Consider the following 18,172-nt stretch of genomic DNA (forward strand, 5'->3'; position numbering starts at 1 on the left):
TATTCTGTATTTGTTTTAAAAGGAAATTCAACTATCCTTTGATTTTAAATATGGATTTGACTTGTATGACTTTTCTTTAGAATTTTTTCCTCTTTTATACAGTTTCTTAATTGTAGAAGTGCACTATAAAGCAGTTTGCCAGCTGTAATTATGACATAGAATATTCCTGGGTGTATGAACATTAATTATGACTTATTATTAATATATGCATTAATTGATAATTCATTTTATAATTACTTTGCAAGGATCTCTCTCATCAGTGCTAGCTTTGGAAAAAAACACACAAAGAACATGAATCTACTGGAAAGACTCCCAGTGTACACCGCTGATCTGAGACACAAGCTGTGTCTTATTCATTAGCATTTCTTCTCAGTCATGAAAACTGCCCCACAAAATTACCTCATTCTAGGGGTCAGGGATATAAGAAAAATAAAGTATTTTGAGACTTGTGACTAAACCAGGAGTAGTGGCAAGATTGTGGATGCTACAGGTGGCTGCATATGGCTGAATCTGATTCTGTGATACTCTGTGAATTCTCCTTATTGTTTGAATCGCTTAGCATTTGCTTGTTCTACTTTTAAATACAGTCTTTCTTTTGTACGAACCTTTCCTCTCCAGTTCTCTTATCCATCCTGTGTACTACATAAACACTTCTTGTGTTCTGTAAAACCTCTCTCTGCAATCCTTCCTCACTGACTTATTTTTCTCTTTCAAAATGTCTTTACTTTCATAACTTTCACGCTTTCACAACTTTTAGGATTGCTATGAACTTGCTGTATTATTTATTGGTTTTTTTGAGGTAATGGCCACAAAAATGGAAACATAGAAAACAGAATTCCATCTTAGTCTTCTGATCTTTAGAAAGTCTGTTTTGTCTAGTCTTCCAACCTTTGGCCCCTTGTGCAGCACTGATGGAGTTTAACAAAAGTTTGCGTGTGATTATTTTATGGTGTATGCTCAATGCACTTTAAGTGCTTTTACTAGTTATCAAGTGTTTACATGGTGGGATTTCATTTGGGTTGCATTGGGTTGTCCTACGAGGAGCAGCTGAGGAAGCTGGGGTTGCTTAGCCTGGAGAAGACGAGGCTCAGGGGAGAACTTGCTCTCTACAACACCCTGACAGGAGAGGGGTCAGTCTCTTCTCTCAGGCAACCAGTGATAGGACGAAGGACATAGTCTTAAGCTGCTCCAGGAGAGGTTCAGGTTGGACATTAGGAAGAACTTCCTCACAGAAAGGGAGATCAGACATTGGAATGGGCTGCCCAGGGAGGTGGTGAAGTCAGCATCTGTGGAAGTGTTTAAGAAAATACTGGATATGTCTACTGGACATGGTGATGTTTGGTCACAGGTTGGGCTTGATGATCTCAGGTCTTTTCCAACATACTTGATTCTGTGATTCAGTGATTTTTAGAAGACGTACACATTTTTTTGTTACATAAGGTTACCCACAATCCCACAAGTCTCCTCCAGGAACTCTGTACAGGCCCAGAGGAACCCTCCAGGTGGTTTCACAGGCACTTGTCTTATTGTCCCACGGCCACCCGCGTTACCCAAAGGGTGCGACAGGGCCCTGGGCTGGGAGCAGGCGGAGCCCCGGGGGGGATCCCCTTGCACAGGGATGACGAGGCCTCTCGCTGTTCGGAGAGAGCAGCCCGCCTGTCCCGGGCTGGCTGCCGTAAGAGGCTGCGGCGACACGCGCGACTCGAGGGCAGATCGTGGCTCCGCCAGAGCTGCGCCAACCTCTCCCGCACGGACCGCGCCCGGCGGGGCGGGGGTCGCACCGCACCTCCCGTCCCCGTGAGGAGAGCGGCAGCCCCGCTCCCCCCCAGGGCGTCCCGTCCCGCGACCCTGACTCCTCGATCCCAGACACCCCCACAGAGCCCACAGGCGGCACCCGGGCGGGACTCCCCGACCTTCACGGGGCCGCCCCGCGGTGCCCGCCCCCAGGTGGGGCGGCGGCGGCCATTGGGAGGCGGGCGGGGAGCGGCGCGGCCTCGCTCCGCCCCCGCCGCTATATGAGGCGGGGGGCGGGCGGCGGGGCGGGCCTGAGCGTGTGCGGGCACCGAGGTGAGCGGGGAGGCGGGAGCGGGCGAGGCGCTGCGGGACCGGCTGGCTGACCGACCGCGGCCCCCCGCAGCCCGGCCGCCGCAGTGGGCGCAGGAAGCCGAGGAGGTGGAGGAGGAGGTGAATCTCGCGGCAGGAAGGAGCCGCTGCTCCTCTCTTTTCCTTCCTCCACCGCCGCCCTGCTCTGGGAGAGGCGGCGGCCGTGCCCTTCTCTCCCCTGCCCATCCCTGGCAAGGACGGGATGGAGGGCTGAGCCCTGCGGGGTTGTCCCGGAGGGAGGCAGGTTTTCCCCCCCTCGCCCCCGGGGCTGCTGTGGCGCGGCCTCCCCGGCGGCGGGCGGGCAGAATTGTGGTGTCATTGCTTTCCAGGAGCAGGTGTCCGTAAGTAGTTGAAGATGAGGGTGGCGGAGCATCTCTTGCAGAAACTCTCTGCTCAAGGTTACAGCCTCTCCCATGGAAGCTGGTGTCTTGCCTTGGCACAGGCACGTCTTTCGGAGGGGTGTAGACAGGGACCGGCTCCTCACGGAGGGATGATGCTGTTGTAGCTGAGCGTGCTGCCGGCTTTATTCAGCGTTTTTCTTTTGTCATCCTTCTTTTTTCCATTGGAATATTTTTAAGTTCTCGATTGGACTGCTGCAGAGGTCATATAAGGGTAAAACCGATTTAATGGGGTTTAGAGAGAAGAAGAGGGTCTATACCTTCAGGCATTCCACTTCGAAATCTTCATTCAGGCTGCAGCCTGGATGCCAGGCTGGGGGCGTGATTTGCAATTGCTTGCTTGCAGTTTTTTTTCCCCTTGTGGGTGATGTGTGCAGGAAGCCTGCCTAGTTTTATATGGTCACTATATTGGATTTCTGGAATCATCCCCTGTGCTGTCTAATTCTGCCTATGTAAAGGATTTCTGGTATCTGGATGGGTGGGGAGGCTTTGAACAATACAAAGTTTGCCTTGCTTTGAAATTCGTGCCGCAGATTTTTTTGAAAGGGAGGGAGAAGAGCGAAAAATTGCGTTCAGTTCTTACTGAGGCTCAGTTTTGCGGTTACAATAAGAAAAGATGTAACTTGAGAAAGGGGAGGGAGGTGAGAGAGAGAGCTAAATAAAAGGAGTTTCTTTGCAGCTCCATCCATTTCAATGGTGCAGCTTTCCCAAGCCCCTTTTCATCGCCCATCATCACCTTCAGGCCGGTCGGAGGAAGGGGAGGAGAAGAGGATGAAGGCGGCCAAGCAGCAGGTGACCCCGTCTGGGGAGAGCCCGGCTCCCGCCAGCCCCCTGCAGTCCGCGCTGAGCACGGCGGCTTCTCCTTCCCAGGCTTACGAGACGTACATCGACAATGGGCTCATCTGCCTCAAACACAAGATCAGGAACATCGAGAAAAAGAAGGTAACTTGGTTTTCTTCGGTATTTAAGCTGCCAGTTGTAAAGCTCGTTACGTATTATTGCAATTATTTTTAATAGCTGGAATATGGTTATGTGTGTATATAGAAATCAAGTATATGTTGATCAGAACTGGAGATGCTTCTCTGGACTGAAACAGTTCAGAACAAATTTGGAACTGATTTAAAGATGGCTTATAATCTTGCAGAAATATCTATTTCTTTCATCATTTACATGCATCTAATATTAGGATGTAGAATTGTTTGTAAAATTGGAAATTAGAACAGCACTTCCTCTGACTTGTGGAAATGTCAGTTTATATTAAATATGTATTGCCCTTTACTTTGCATAAATATTTGACTTATATATTTTAAATATAGACAAATGTTGTTCATTAGAAAGCTTTTATACAGAAATCCTCCAAGGCCTGCTCTCTTGTTTTGGCCTCTGCTTTTCTGAGGTTGTGGGAACAGAAGAGTGTTAATGAGAATAATAACTTAGATGATACACTTAAAATATTGTGGTTATAGCTACTCAGACTTCTGCATTCCAAGGCTTTTCAGTTGATTGGCAGGTGACTGAAGGCTATGTGCATAGCTTTTAATACTATTTTCTGCGAGATAAAAGAAAAATTGTACCACTGCTTTTAGTATTGGATCAGGATCACAAGTAAAGCAGCTGTGTGAATATATTGTGTTTCTCTAAATGTCTGCAAAGCTTTGTTAAGTGTTTGGGTGAGGAGAAGGAGTAGATCAGACTTCTGGCCATGTGGTTAGGGGACTTGATCCTCCTACAGGAGATGCAGTATTACTGCTGTCTCATGTCATGCATCATGCTGTAGTTTTGAATAATGTCAGACAAGCATGTTTTCTTTGTGTGATTAACCAACTTTGTATTGTGTTCTAATTCTGTCCAGGGTAGCTTATTGTTGTTAATTTCTCTGCTATCTTTGATTTTCACATGAATGACAATATGGCATCACCAGCAAATGGAAGTGTGACTTTCTACTCATATTAAGTATTCCTAGTCCTAGGCTTCTGTAGGTACTGTGTCAGTAAAATTCTGTAGATACACAAATTAAACAGTATTTGATTTCATGGCAGTAAACTCCTCTTTCTTTTCCCTGTGTGTATAAAAGAAGCTTGCAATACCTAACAGTTCAGTTTTGTATTGTTTACATCAGCATTTAACTGTTTCAGTATACTGGAAATAAATCTTATTTCTTTCCTGAGGACACTTGTCCACTTTCTTAGGGAATAGTGCTATAGAATCTTGATGTAACCAAAGCCAAATTTTTGAAAGGCATGTTTTGGAGAATTCAGAAGGATTATTCAAGGGTAATAGAACTGAATTCCAGCATTAACTTGGAAGAGCTAAACAAGCTAACTTAAGGACACTAGATGTATTTGGAGCCCCTTAAAAGTCTTGGATCAATGCATTAATATTTCTTAAGTGAAACAAAGGTAGCAAGTAGGAACTGAAAGATCAATAATAGGGAAAGGAAGTAGACAGTCTTGCAGGCTAAGATTGCCAAATCAAAGGCAATAGCAAAACTTCGTGTTCCTTTCTCCTGACAACAAAAGGAAGAAGCAAAATCTCTATTCTCTTGCACTATGTGGATGACTTAAAATACAGAAAGAATATGTAACTTGACTCATACCCCATAGTTCACATTAGACAGAAATTAATATAAAATTGGGTTTTGAATTTTCTGCAGCTCAAACTAGAAGACTACAAAGATCGTCTGAAGAAGGGAGAAGCCCTCAATCAAGACCAGTTGGTAAGCTTGCTTTATGCATGAGTTGAGGGCCTCAAAACCTTCCAGTGTGTCAGAAGGGACAGGTTGCTGAAGGAGATGATGGTATAGTTTTACAGAAGCAGTGCCTGCAGGCTTGCAGTGGCATCTTTCGCAAAACCAAATGAACAAATTATTGGTAATTAGGCTGAACATTGAGCCCACAAGCTTTGTCTCCTGCTTTAACCTTCCTGCTCTGTAATGAAGTGGTAGAAGGTCCTTGTTTATCTTTGCTCTGTAGACTTTCAGCTTCAGTGCTTCTGCACCTTTATTTCATAATGAGGTGTCTGTGTGCAGCTTATCTGTATTGGTAGTGCAGTGTCAGAACCCAGACCTCAAGAATTCTGGGGTAGCTAATTAATCCTCATGACTTTTTCATTAACAGGTCTCACTTGAAATTGGCTGTTGGCTGCACAGTGCTGTTGGTTACAAGTAGCTGTTAATATAACTGACAGGGTTTCTAGCTTTTTTTCTGTCTTGAACTGGAATGGATTCTAGAACCAAAACAAAGTTTCTGTACCATGGAAGTTATTAATTCTTAAGTGCATCCGAGTAGCAGTGTCACATACTCCAAGGGGTTTATTGTTCTACTCATCCAGGAGTCACATTTTTGAAATGTACTGCACACATGCTAAAGAATAATTGTGTGATGAAGGGTACTGACACTTCAGTGGTAGTGCTGGTCCTGCTAATAAACCAGCTGGAAAAATATTTCATTGAGTGTTAGTTTTATCACGGTGCAGCAGCATGAGAACACAGATACTATATTCTTACTCTGAATCATTTGTGAAAGAGAGCTAGGCATAAATGGGATAAGAGGGGAAATGATAACTTGCTGCTTAAAAGCAGACCTATTGGAGTGAATGATCATTTAGCACTTAGCAGCAAAATGTGATGTAGCCTCTTGCCATCTCAAGTGCAAAAGTAAATTGATTAAACCTGATGGTTTGAAGTAGGATGATGGCCTTTCAGTTCCTGTAAACTCAATCTGGAATCGGGTGGGCAAGAATATTTTGTGTTTAGATCATAGGTATTCTTTGCAATCTGTTTTCTGCCGTGAGCAGTGAGACAATTTAACAGTATTCTGTGTAAATTGGTTTAGTCTGGAATATGCTTTAAAGCTACATCTAAATTTGACCACTCTGATGTATGCCCTGGACTGTGAAAAACTGTTGAAAGTAAAATTAAGATGTGGGGAACTAAAGAGATGAAGGATTATGTAGATGCATTTCCTTTCAAATGCATCCAGGAGCACTAATTTTGGAAAATGGCATTAACTTGGTAACTGGTTTCTAGTATTCCTAGCTGAGCTTCACTTTTTAAACATTAGTATCTTTATCCCAGTTTCTGGGATATCTCAGGGTTTTAAAATGTGGAATTAGATTCAGTCTTGCTAGTCAACTGGCAGGTAGCAGTCAGACTGTTCAGATGACTTGAAGAAGTGCATATACACTGAGTATGTAATTAATAATCTTATGAAAATTCCTGTTTCAGTGGTTAATGTACAGAAATACTATGTTTATAACTTTCAGATGCAAATTCCTGCTGTATATACAAATCGAAGCTAGAGTAGAGCTTCATACAGCCTAACACTTAACTATAGATGGCAGTTCAGTTTCTTTAGGTTTCAATTTCTAACACAGTGGAAGAAGTGCACATCTGGTGATGATGAACGTGTTTTGCAAACAATTTGGATTAAGCTGTAATTACTTATGGTGCATACCTGCCAGAGCTACTGTGTGCTAGCCTCGCTTCAGGAAACATTTGTTTCAAAAATGAGGAGCTTCCAGCAAGTTAAATGTTCTTATTGGCAATATTGTGCTGTTTTGCAAGCTGAGCAGATTTTCCTCGGTGCTGTTCCTCCGGCATGCTGTTAATGAATGTTAATAACAGGTGTGACAGACAAAAGCTGTTGCTTTCCCCGCAGGCTGAGTTATAGCTTGTCATCAGAGCAGTGATAACTGTTCTTAGTGTTTTCAGGTAGGGTGTTTTACTCTAGAATTTGCTTTGTTAAAAGCACAGTTACTGTAATCTGTCTAGTAAGATGTTGGTGTTACATTGTGACTCTTCCTCAAATGTGTGGGCATTCGGGTCTTAGAAGTCATTCTCCTGAGTGCTAAGTGAACTCCTAATTAGCACTTAAAAGTTCCTTTAATGGATCTGAGTGTGGAGACAACCTAAACTACCAGATGAGTGATTCGCAGTAACACATGCATTATGTGTTGAGTAGCATTTAGGCCTAGTGTTGTCTAATATGCTACAAACGAGTCTATAAAAGTAACTAAGCAATCAAACTGATTGAACAAATGAACATGTAACTTGTTTTCCAGTTGCTTAGGAACACACATGGAATTTGCAGTCCCAAATCATATTGGGGCAGTAGATTAAGCTTTTGTCACTGCACTGATGAAACTCAACGCTAACGCTGCTTTGGAAAAGCCTGTTACAGAAAAACTTACGATGCCATGTCAGGAGCACAAACCAAACTGAGTGTAAAACACTCATGAACAACTGAAATTAAACTTAACTTGTTACTTCCCAGACATACCTTATGGTATGAGGATATGGGCAGCGTGTCTGAACTACAGCATTTTGTTATCTTGAGAGCTGTCAAGGAAGCTATAAAAATGAATGACTAATTAAAAAAAGGGTATATCAAAATGCAATTAATAATCTACTGCAATTAGTCTTTTTGAAGACTAGCTAGTAAAATATTGGTTAAAGCCATTAGTGAAGACAGGAACATGGCTTAATTTGTGGAAGCTAAATTTGAAAGACTTTTTTTTCTTAAAGTATGACTTGCCTTGTGTATTTCTAGAGTTTGTACAAATTGTTTGTGAAGGCATTCACACATGAGGGTAGAAGATCTGTGCTGAACTTGTCTCCTGTATTCCTTCTGGGTTTTCAGATCAGTGCCTGATTTTAAGTACCTGTTTACCTGTGATTGCCGAGCCCTATGGCACCAAAATTAGAAAAAAAAAAAAAAAGAAAAAAAGAAAACTTGTATGCAGGCTTTCTTGTGTCAACATTAGTATACCAAGTATTGTAAAAGATGTTGCCTGGAAAGTCTAATGCAGGCAAGTTCGTAGGATATCTGTCTGGTGGTGTGAGCTGGCTTTCTGCTGCACATTTCAGATAGCTATGGGTCAATGATACTTGCAGTTAAATTTAAAGTACCAGCTACAGACATAGTATCGTAAAGTTACAATTTTAGAGAAGTGCATACTAAATGGCTGGTTCACAATGAGAATTTAAGTACCAGGGAACTGAGTTGCAACCAGTAATTTTAAGCATGAAAAAATACATTTTTATCTGTTCCTTTGTAGGAGGCAGTAGAGAAATATGATGAAGTAGTACATAACTTGGAATTTGCCAAGGAGCTTCAGAAGACTTTTTCAGGACTTAGCCAAGATGTGAGTATAAATGTTCTTTCCTATATTGCTAGGAGGTAACTGCAAGATTTGTGCTGCTTTTCTAATGGTTACTGTTGTATGCCAGTGCACACAATACTAGGAAGTTCCTGTCTTGGAGCAGAAAAGTGTGGACAATTTTGTGTACCCCTCCACAATGTAGTAATTCACTGCATGCCCCTATAAGAGCTTGTGCTTAAGTAAACTGAGTCACTGAAGCTCAGCTGCTTTTGAGATGATTCCAGTTTACTTAGATTTGTACCATTAACTCATCCCCTGCACAGGTGCAGACTGCTGGGGAAGCAGCTCTACTGGGTGGGACATGTGGGTCCCTGGGGACTGCAGGCAAAGTAAATGGATCACCCTTGGATCACTGAAGCCTAGACATGACTGAGGACCAGGAGATTAATGTGAACTGATTATTTGGTGCTTGTTGACCAGTTGTGTCTGATTCTGGTCACTTGGTAGACAAAGGCTATAGACAAGCTTCAGTGAGTCCAGTGGTGGGCCCCTGAATGGCTGGGGCCTGGAAAATGAGACCTCTGAGGAGAGCCTGGAAGAACTGGGCTTGCTGGGTCTGGTAAAGTGAAGGCTTGACAGGAGGGGAAGTATTAGCCTTCAGATACCAAATACTGAAAGGGTGGAGCCAGGATTTTGCTGAGAGATGTCGTAGGAGAAGGAATGATCACCAGTTGAAATAGTAGGTTCCAGCCAGGTAGGAGGAAATGGATACTCTGAAGATAATTGAGTACTAAAACAGCCTGCCTAGAGAAGTAGTAAAATCTGTCCTTGGATCTCTTCAAGACCTGACCGAACAAAGCTCCAAGCAATCTAGTTTTGATTCAGTGGAGCCTTTATTCTGGAGGCTGGGCTAGACAATGTCTCAAGATCACTTCCAAACTGAATAATGTTTGCAATGAGGGAAAGTGCTGAGGTTAAATCACTTTGGTTTCCTTAAGAAGTATGTTTCTCAGTAAAATTCAACTAAAACTTATGGAGTTTGCTACTTAAATTCCTGTAGTTTTCTCTAATTATGGCAAGTCACATAAATGAGGTCTTTATTCAGGATTCAAAGCACTACCTGCATTATTTTTATGTATGGGAGTATTTTATCTTTGGAGAAATCAGCCTCTTGGCTCAAGCAAATACTACCCTTGTGGAAAAATTTAATCCAGGGTAGTGGTGGGGATGCTAAACATGATTAGTCACTGCTCTGGCATTATTTCTCTGCCTCCTACAGAATGCTGAAGGACTGGTAAAATGGCTTGTCTCGGTGTTTACTGAGACCCAAACAGTTTTGCGAGAGAGTGTATCTTGTGTGTATATAGTATATGTAGTAATTCCAGGTAGTGTGGTAAATCTCACAAAGCACTATGTGAGCAGAAATTTAAGAGCCTTTTCAGCAGTGTTATTGCTTTAGGTTCCCTCTGTCATTCTATGTTGAATATAGAAACTACTGTACTGAATGTTAAAACTTGGATTTCTTCCTATTACTTTCTTTTGTGTAGCTGCCCATAAAAATATCAGAAATGAAGGATTGTGACCCAGTGTATCTGTGTGCAGGTGTTTTTAGTAGTCCAGCATTAGGTTCTAACAGTTCATGTTTGTTCTTGAACTTATGCTGTATTTAAAGGGTAACTCACGTTGTTTTTAACTTGGCTCTGATTCTGCTGTTATGGATTTTACAGCCATTACTGGAACACTAGAGGCCTTTCTGGCAACAGCATCTTTGTAGCCTTTACAGTGTGTTCTAGGAAACAAAACTTTCATAAATCTTACCCCATATTGAAGCATTTGGAATTCTGCAGTTACTTGGATAGCTTCTGCCGGATAGTTCTACTAGCACATGATGAGAAACTTCTCGACTGCATGAGCACTGAGTATGTTCTGGGACTTGTGTTGTTGCTTATTTAATGAGTGTTTCGGTCTTCTGCCAACAAAAATCAAAGTAACTAAGATTCTGCTGTATCAAACTGGAGTATATAAAAATGAAGAGCAGTTGCCTTACTAGGAGAAACTTGAGACAACGTCTGCATCTCCAACTTTGTGCTAAATGTTAAAAGTCAACTACGCCTGAATTTGTGCATTGGTATCAATTCTACCAATTCCTTTGAAAGCTGTTACAGTAAAACAACTAGCAGACATAATCAGGATCTAGATATCATAAAGGCATATCACAAGTGAAGCTACCAGTATCCAGTTTTACTAAAAGAATTAGTAGAGAGATGGGGAACTCTTCCAAAGGAGGAGCTTGAAAGATCCTGGCTATCTGAAGAACGTTAGGAGGTTCCGTTACCTAACCAAAATTAATAGTTATTTTGCCCAGTGTAGGATGATAAATAGTAGAACTCAATGTTTTATCCTGGATTCCTGTTACTAAACTGTTGTGTTTAATTGTTGACTTTGTGTATTAAAACAGCTGCTGAAAGCACAGAAGAAGGCTCAGCGGAGAGAGAGTCTGTTGAAGCTTGAAGCAGAGAAGAAGAAACTGCGTACAATACTTCAAGTCCAGTACGTGCTGCAGAACTTCACTCAAGAGCACGTTCAGAAAGATTTCAAAGGTGGTGTGAATGGTGCAATATACTTGCCTTCTAAAGAACTAGACTACCTCATAAGATTTGCAAAACTGACGTGTCCAGAAAGAAATGAGAACCTGAGGTAAGTTCAGGGCTTTTGTCTAATTAGTATGCTTCATTCATTACAGTAAATGTCCTCTGTTTGACACTGCCATGTCTTTAAATACTGTGTTTTGGAACACTAATTAAAATTCTATTCAGTACCCTTACTTTAGTCTGAGATTAGGAATGTAACAGATTTACCTCACTGAGCATTAAAGGAAAGCTGTAGTAATTACAGCCTCAGGTGCAAGTTGCAGGCAAATTTTTGCCATCTCATGTCACCCTGAGGCACTGCAGGGAGATAGTCCAACACCATCCTGAACAGGGAGGCTGGTGGCATGCTGCTGCCTTGAGGTCTCACTGTTCATGAAGTGAGAAAAGGGCAGTAAATTCAAAACTGTTCTATGTTCCATTCACATGATGATCCACATGTGGTTCTTTACATTCCTTTGGAATAAAGTGGTGCTCCCGAGGCTCTCTTGCTATTAACTTTAAAGTGGTTTTAAAAAATTGCCTGAAGTTTTTGATACCTCTTCACTAAATGTCATACATGTTAACAGGTTGTCAACAGAAGTAATATGTGTCAGGGCTAATGTGGCACTGCTCTTGTACTACAATGGCTCATGCTTAGCATGACAGCCTGTCTGCTTTTAAGATAGCGTAGTAGAAGTTGTATTTGAACATGGAATAAGTAGTTATTGGGTGGTAAGTTGAAACACTTCATGGTTAAGTCATGTTTGAATATGGACTAACTCTTAAGTTCCCAAAAGTTCTGATCACTTGTCATATACTAATCTTTGCCTAATCTTTGCTTAAGTTAACTTCTAAAGAACAACACTTGTAAAACGCTTCACAACAGGAGTCTCTCATTCCAGTGAAATAACTTAATTTCTGGATTACTCTCACCATATTATGCTTCCATGGGAAGCTTAATCCTTTCTTTTGGGATGCTGTGTTTCATCATGTTGGACTTCAAATTCCATTATCTGAAGGGTGTGGATCATGGACCTGTCACAAGTTTCTCAATAACTGCTAGTTATTGAGAGTGGCAGGAGCTGCTGGTGGTTACCCTTGTACATGTTTGTCCAATAAACACGGTGACCAGTTGATTAAACAGCAGTTGTTTCCCTGTCTGGGGATCCTGGCTTGGAATGAAGTCCAGCTATATGGGTGAGATATCTTGTGGGATAGTGCTAGGATCTGTGTAGTGACCAACTAAAGCACTTCTGTTTGCTGGGTTAAATCACACAGACAGATACATTATAATTGCTTTCAGTGATTTCAGGGCTTAGTATTTGCTCTGTGTGTGCAGCCTTGGTTTGGAGGGCTGAACTTGGGCAATTGGGATGCTGCAGCACTTGATCTTGGCTATGATTCTACCTGGTGAAACTTGTCACTCGTTTTAGTGTTGAAGACCAGATGGAACAATCATCTCTCTACTTCTGGGACCTTCTAGAAGGAAGTGAGAAACCTGTAGTTGGAACAACATGTGAGTGTCTCATCTAGAGAAATAACTGAAACATCTGAAATTTGTGTGCTTGTTAAAACATCTTAAAACCAGTGAATATACGTGGAAGGCTACCAAATGAAACACTTCCAAGTGCTATCTGTAACTATTATCCAAGGATGAACTGCTGTTTTAAGCTCTGTTTTTTTTAAGTACAGATCAATAGCAATACAGCATACTTGCTTTTTCCAGGTCAAGACTTCTAACCAATATACTAGCATCCTTTTGAGGAAAATTATGGTAGTAATTGAAAAGCTGATGTGTGAATACCTTGCAGAACAGTGGAAAGCTTTTTGTATAGCTATGTGCAAATGGGTTAAGTTTGGAATAGTTCCCAACCATGAAAGGCTTAGTTGAGCATGCTGATGTGTGTTACAAAGCTTCATTGGCCCCAGGCTGAAGGTCCCACAGCATTGAAGATTCTCCCTTATTTGTAGGAATTCTAGACTCATAGCTGTTGTCTGCCTACAGTGCAGAATACCACACTAGAGAAAGATAGTCACTAATGGAACTTACTGTGATCTCTGATCATGCACAGTGCAGTCTTACCTTGTACCTGTGTCAAGTGTCCTCACCTTCCAAGCACAGCAAAATCTGTGGGACTACATATCTTCCATTTGTGCCATACTTCCTAAACCTCTGCTTGTAAGCCAATATGCACATTCTTTTCTGTTCCTATTTACAACTTGCTTGCTTATGAGGAAACTGCCTTTACTTGAGTTGTACTGTCTTTCCTACTGCAAACAGACCTTGCTTATCCCACTTACTCCAATCCTGTAGTGGTTGTGTTGCAGGAATCTTTCACTTGTCACTGAAAATGTTGAAGCTGTTAGACCAGAGCACTGGTGTGCCCTATCTAACTTCCATATGAGGTAGTCGAAGTAACAGCTAAGTGTTAACTCTTTGCATCTACTTCTGGAGGAACTGCAAGCTTCCCTTGTATTGCTACAGGCTGGTAACTTTAACCTCGTGTCTATTGACGTGAATAGATAGTTGCCTTGGACTCCAAAACTTTGTTTTGTCTATCATCTGAACAACTTCTGTCATTTTATCAGTATCTCTATCCCTTTAATGTCAGTCTTGTGTCCTTCTGTGTGCAAGCTAGACTTCAGATAAAGCTGTTAGGTCATCTTATTAGCATTCATTGTCTTGGAAGACAATTTTTTTTATGACCATGTTAAATTCCAGCCACAATTCTTGTTTGTGTGGTTATCACTGGTAGGAGTGATCTTTCACTGAATATTCTTGTTCTCAAGGCTGTCCTGTCTCTAGCTCCTCTTAAACAATTTCCAGTATCACTGTTCTTTCTGAGGTCTTGCTCTAAGCTGCTGTTTCTTGTTTGCAGAGAGGAAAAAACTGGAGAGAGCTTCTCACAGTACACAGCTAAGCTTTTGTTCAACCATGTCAGCTTTGACTCTTTTCAAACTTGAGGATTAATTTCAGCCTGAAAGAGTCTCTTGCATTCTCCCTGCTTGTTTCTGCAGTTCTTAACTTTTCCTTCTGAGACTTACTGTCCTGTTGCTGGAAAAAGGGTCTTGTAGGGCAGTTCCACAGTGAATGTTTAGCTTTACCTATGTTGCAGTCTGCGCATGATTTTAGTATCAATGCTGGCTAGTTTGTTCATAGTAAACAAATCCCTTTCTAAACATGTGAGACCAGGTGGCTCAGTGTTTATCTTGTGTGCATTTAAACACAAGATGCAGTCTTACCTCTGGATTGAAAAGATGTTTTTAACAACAATATATTAAGCACTCTAACAAATACTTTTCTTTACGAAAATGTTTTATTGCTATAACTGGGTAAGATGTGTAAACTTGGAGAAGTTGCAATTCATATACAGGGAGGAAGAAGGAAGTCTTAATCTGTAAACTGAATACCCCTTAATTTCAGATTTTCCTATTTTAACTTCATGGATTTTTATTCTTCAGATAAACACATGAAGGACCTGTTATCCAAACTTATAGACTCTGGCTACTTTGAAAGTATTCCGACTCCTCGTACCACTGTGCCAGTAAAAGAACTGGAAGAAGAAGTAAATAGAAAATCTCAGAAAACAAGACAGATGTCAAAAGAAGAGTCTGTCAAAGAACCAGGTGGAATATTAAAGGGTTCAGTTTTTGTATCAGTGTTGGGAAAGATTTGAACTGAGCATTTACTTTGCATGGCTTGATGCTGTAGCTTGCTTGCAATGTAGTAACTGAAATGGAACCTGCAAGTCTTACAGCCCTATACTGGCTAATAATGTAGAAAAAATTAACTCAGTTATAGAATGTTTTTTACCTTCTGAGCAGCTCTCCATGTTAAAGATATGGGAACTGTCTGGTGTAGGGAATATTACATATTACAATAACCAAATTATGAATACTACAAAATGTTTCTTGTTTAACTCTGAACTTTTGCAAATGTAAAACCTAATCAGAAAATAAAAGCTTGTCTAAAAACAGCAATTTGGATGGCAAATTGAGCTTTCAGAATATCTAGTTTAGCAATTGGCACTGCTATTTAAATAGAATTAAAGAGTTGCTACTGTTTGGTCTGCCTTTCTGCATTTGATCAGTTGAAACAAATTAACATCCTTTCTCTAGAATCCATTATGGAGCTTATGAAGTCTGAAATACAGCCACAGGAGGTAAGATACTCCAGTACTAATTGCTTTCCTTTAGTATTGTGATTTATCAGACAAATAATTGCACTTCTGCAGCTCTTTTTTAAACTTAAAAAGGGAGTCTGAACAGCAACCTAGGTGTTGCTTTATGTAGCAAGCATTAAAGACTTAGTTGCATTTCTGTTTCTAACACCAAATTTATGGCATCTGGGGTATTTTGGGATAAATGGAGCAGGATTACATGAAGCAGTATAGTACTTTAATGCTCTGGCACTTTCCTGAATAAAACAAAGCCTTTAGAGTGGAAACACACAGATCTTTTGTGTACTGTGGAATAGAGAAAATACACATCTACTAAAGCCATCTGTAAAAGCTAAGCTGATTGCAGTAGGCTTGATATCAGTGGGGTTGAGAATGATATGGGTTTTGTCCTGATTTGTCAGGAAAGTAGGGATTCCAAGACAGGGTCGTGTGCACAGGGGTGTGTAGACCTATTTCAGCAGCTCTTCAGACTCCTGTGCTCAAGCTTTGACTGTTAGTAGCATAAAACCCATTAGGTTCAAAAGGTGGGGAGGGGTGTCCTTTTCTAAGTGTAAATATTGGTTCTTAAAATGCTGAATCCCTGTTTCCCAGGTATCCCACTAGAGGGTGTACTCTAGAACAAGTTTTTGTAACTTGCTATTAAGTTACCTGACTCCTCTGGTGTTTTGTCAGAAAAAAATATCTCAGACAGTGAGCCTTGTACATTATTCACTTCGTATATTTACTTCCTATTCATGACAAAGTGGTAACTCAGAAAAACTTCAGGACATCATTAAACTCTCAGACTTACTGATGCTAATCACAGCCTGCAGTTGAAGTCCAGTGGTACTAAATCTGAGAATATGACTTTTTTTTTTAGTATTATAACTCCATTAAGAATGAAGGTTATACTTGGTTAATGGGTCTAATATTTGGGGGGGAGATGGCACTGCTAATCTTAGCACAATGTTTGCTAATACAGTACCATGGCATTTTAGATGCTTAGGAGGAGAGTTAACTTTTGTAAAAAGTTGCTGTTGAACTCGATATTGTCACTGCCTAGGAACACCAGGTAGCATTGAGGATAAGGGCAGGAGATTCACTCAGCTCTAGTGGGTTTTACTTGTGCTGTTCAGGACTGTTTCCTGTTTCTCTGTGGCATACCAAGCAAAGCTAGTCTACAGTGTGGTAGGATAAAGCCATGGCTGTCCACACAGTTTCTATGACTGGTGCTTAGACTGTCTGGGCTCTGCTTTTAGTCAGCAGTTTTCAGTAGCTGGGTGACCTTATTTAACTGACCTGAACTGTAGTAGCAAAATGTGTTCTTGGGAGCCATTAAGTTTCTCTGGTCTATATAGTTTCTCAACAGGCGTTATTTGCCTGAAGCAGAATACTCTGTCAAGAAGAAGACAGAAGAGCCCAAATCTTGGGAAGCTGAGTGTGCTAGAAAGCAAGAACCTCCAAAGTCCTGGGAAATGCTTGTTGATACTGAAGAGAAGGAACAGAAGCAAAAGCCTTGGGAAGCTCGTGTTAGACAGCAAGAACTAAAAAGACCAGATTCTCCAAAGCCTTGGGAAGCTCGTGTTAAAGAGGAGGAACAGAAGTGTGAGTCTGCAAAGCCCTGGGAGACCCATGTTGAGGAGGAAAAACAGAAGAAGCAAGAAGCACCAAAGGCCTGGGTAGCACGTGTCCGAGAGGAGCAGGAGTCTCCCAAACCCTGGGTAGCAAAGGTTAGGGAAGAGCAGGACCAGAAGAAACAGGCATCACCTAAGCCATGGGTAACAAAAGTTAGGGAAGAGCAGGAACAGAAAAAGCAGGAGTCCCCAAAACCTTGGGTAACCAAAGTTAAGGAAGAACCAGAAGAAAAGCGGGAATCTCCAAAACCTTGGGTAACCCAAACTAGGGAGCAAGCAGAACAAAAGAAGCCAGAGCCTGTGAAAACATGGGAAATGCCTGTTAGGGAAGAGCCAGAGCAAAAGAAGCAGGAGCCTGTGAAGGCTTGGGCTGCACATTTTAGGGAGGAGCCAGAACAAAAGAAGCAGGAGACTCGAGAGGCTTGGGAAAAAGCTGGCAGGCAGCAGCAAGTGTCACCACCACAGTTACAGAACCCTCCGAAGTCCTGGGGAGCTGCAAGTATTGGGCCAAAGGAGCAGATGGGGCCAAAGAAGTTTGATATGGAACCCAAAGAAGTGAGTTGGCATATGTAGTATTACCTGTCCTAAGCTTTTGACACTAGTGTATTGGAATAAAGCTACCTATTAGCAGAGCATTTATAAGGTGAATTTTGTAGGCCTATACTTAAACCCCCATTTCATTCTTTCTTGGGGGTGAATAATTCTGGCAGTTAAAGTTTATACTTGAATAGCAAGATGGTTTGCTTTGCTTTTTACATCAGCACAGTGTTTGAGCCTTGAATAAGTGCTTTATGCACAAGACAGAAGAATTAACTTGGTTCATCTGTAGCTGTTGACTCTGTCCACTTTTAGCAGTACAAAGCAGGTATGACTCATCCAGGGATCAAATACTTTGTGGCTGCATGCAAATAACACTTCAGTAATTTTTAGACTTTTGATTAAAATAGCTGCTGATTCAAGAGAGATCTAATGTCTAGATCAAGCAATACCAACTGTACAGGGGCTTAAATATGTATTTCCAGATGAATGCATGAACCATACTGCTGTCCTGGGGAGTCTAACAATAGCATAGCTTTAGAAATGTAAAATGAAGCCATTGCAGGGCTTTCAGCTGAGGAGGCTGGTCACATTACCTTCCTTCTCAT

At 41.5% G+C, this 18,172-nt stretch overlaps 1 protein-coding gene across 7 annotated transcripts in view; it reads left to right on the forward strand.

Annotated features, from left to right (window-relative positions):
- Window positions 1-2,052: 2,052 nt before the first annotated feature.
- CAPRIN2 (caprin family member 2) overlaps window positions 2,053-18,172 on the forward strand; it is a 33,814-nt gene continuing 17,694 nt past the window's right edge. For 4 of the 7 annotated variants that reach the window (XM_032689041.1, XM_032689044.1, XM_032689043.1 and 1 more), the window contains exons 1-8: window positions 2,467-3,443; window positions 5,155-5,217; window positions 8,559-8,645; window positions 11,062-11,300; window positions 12,667-12,749; window positions 14,696-14,860; window positions 15,353-15,396; window positions 16,752-17,582. In XM_032689041.1, coding sequence (XP_032544932.1) covers window positions 3,195-3,443; window positions 5,155-5,217; window positions 8,559-8,645; window positions 11,062-11,300; window positions 12,667-12,749; window positions 14,696-14,860; window positions 15,353-15,396; window positions 16,752-17,582 — 1,761 coding nt within the window. In that variant the 5' untranslated portion in view covers window positions 2,467-3,194. Of the gene's footprint in view, window positions 2,068-2,317; window positions 2,445-2,466; window positions 3,444-5,154; window positions 5,218-8,558; window positions 8,646-11,061; window positions 11,301-12,666; window positions 12,750-14,695; window positions 14,861-15,352; window positions 15,397-16,751; window positions 17,583-18,172 lie in introns of those variants that run through there. The other 3 variants (XM_032689042.1, XM_032689046.1, XM_032689047.1) reach the window with 3 other exon arrangements.

Source organism: Chiroxiphia lanceolata, chromosome 5 (genome assembly GCF_009829145.1).
Source record: "Chiroxiphia lanceolata isolate bChiLan1 chromosome 5, bChiLan1.pri, whole genome shotgun sequence".
Taxonomy (NCBI): Eukaryota; Metazoa; Chordata; class Aves; order Passeriformes; family Pipridae; genus Chiroxiphia; species Chiroxiphia lanceolata.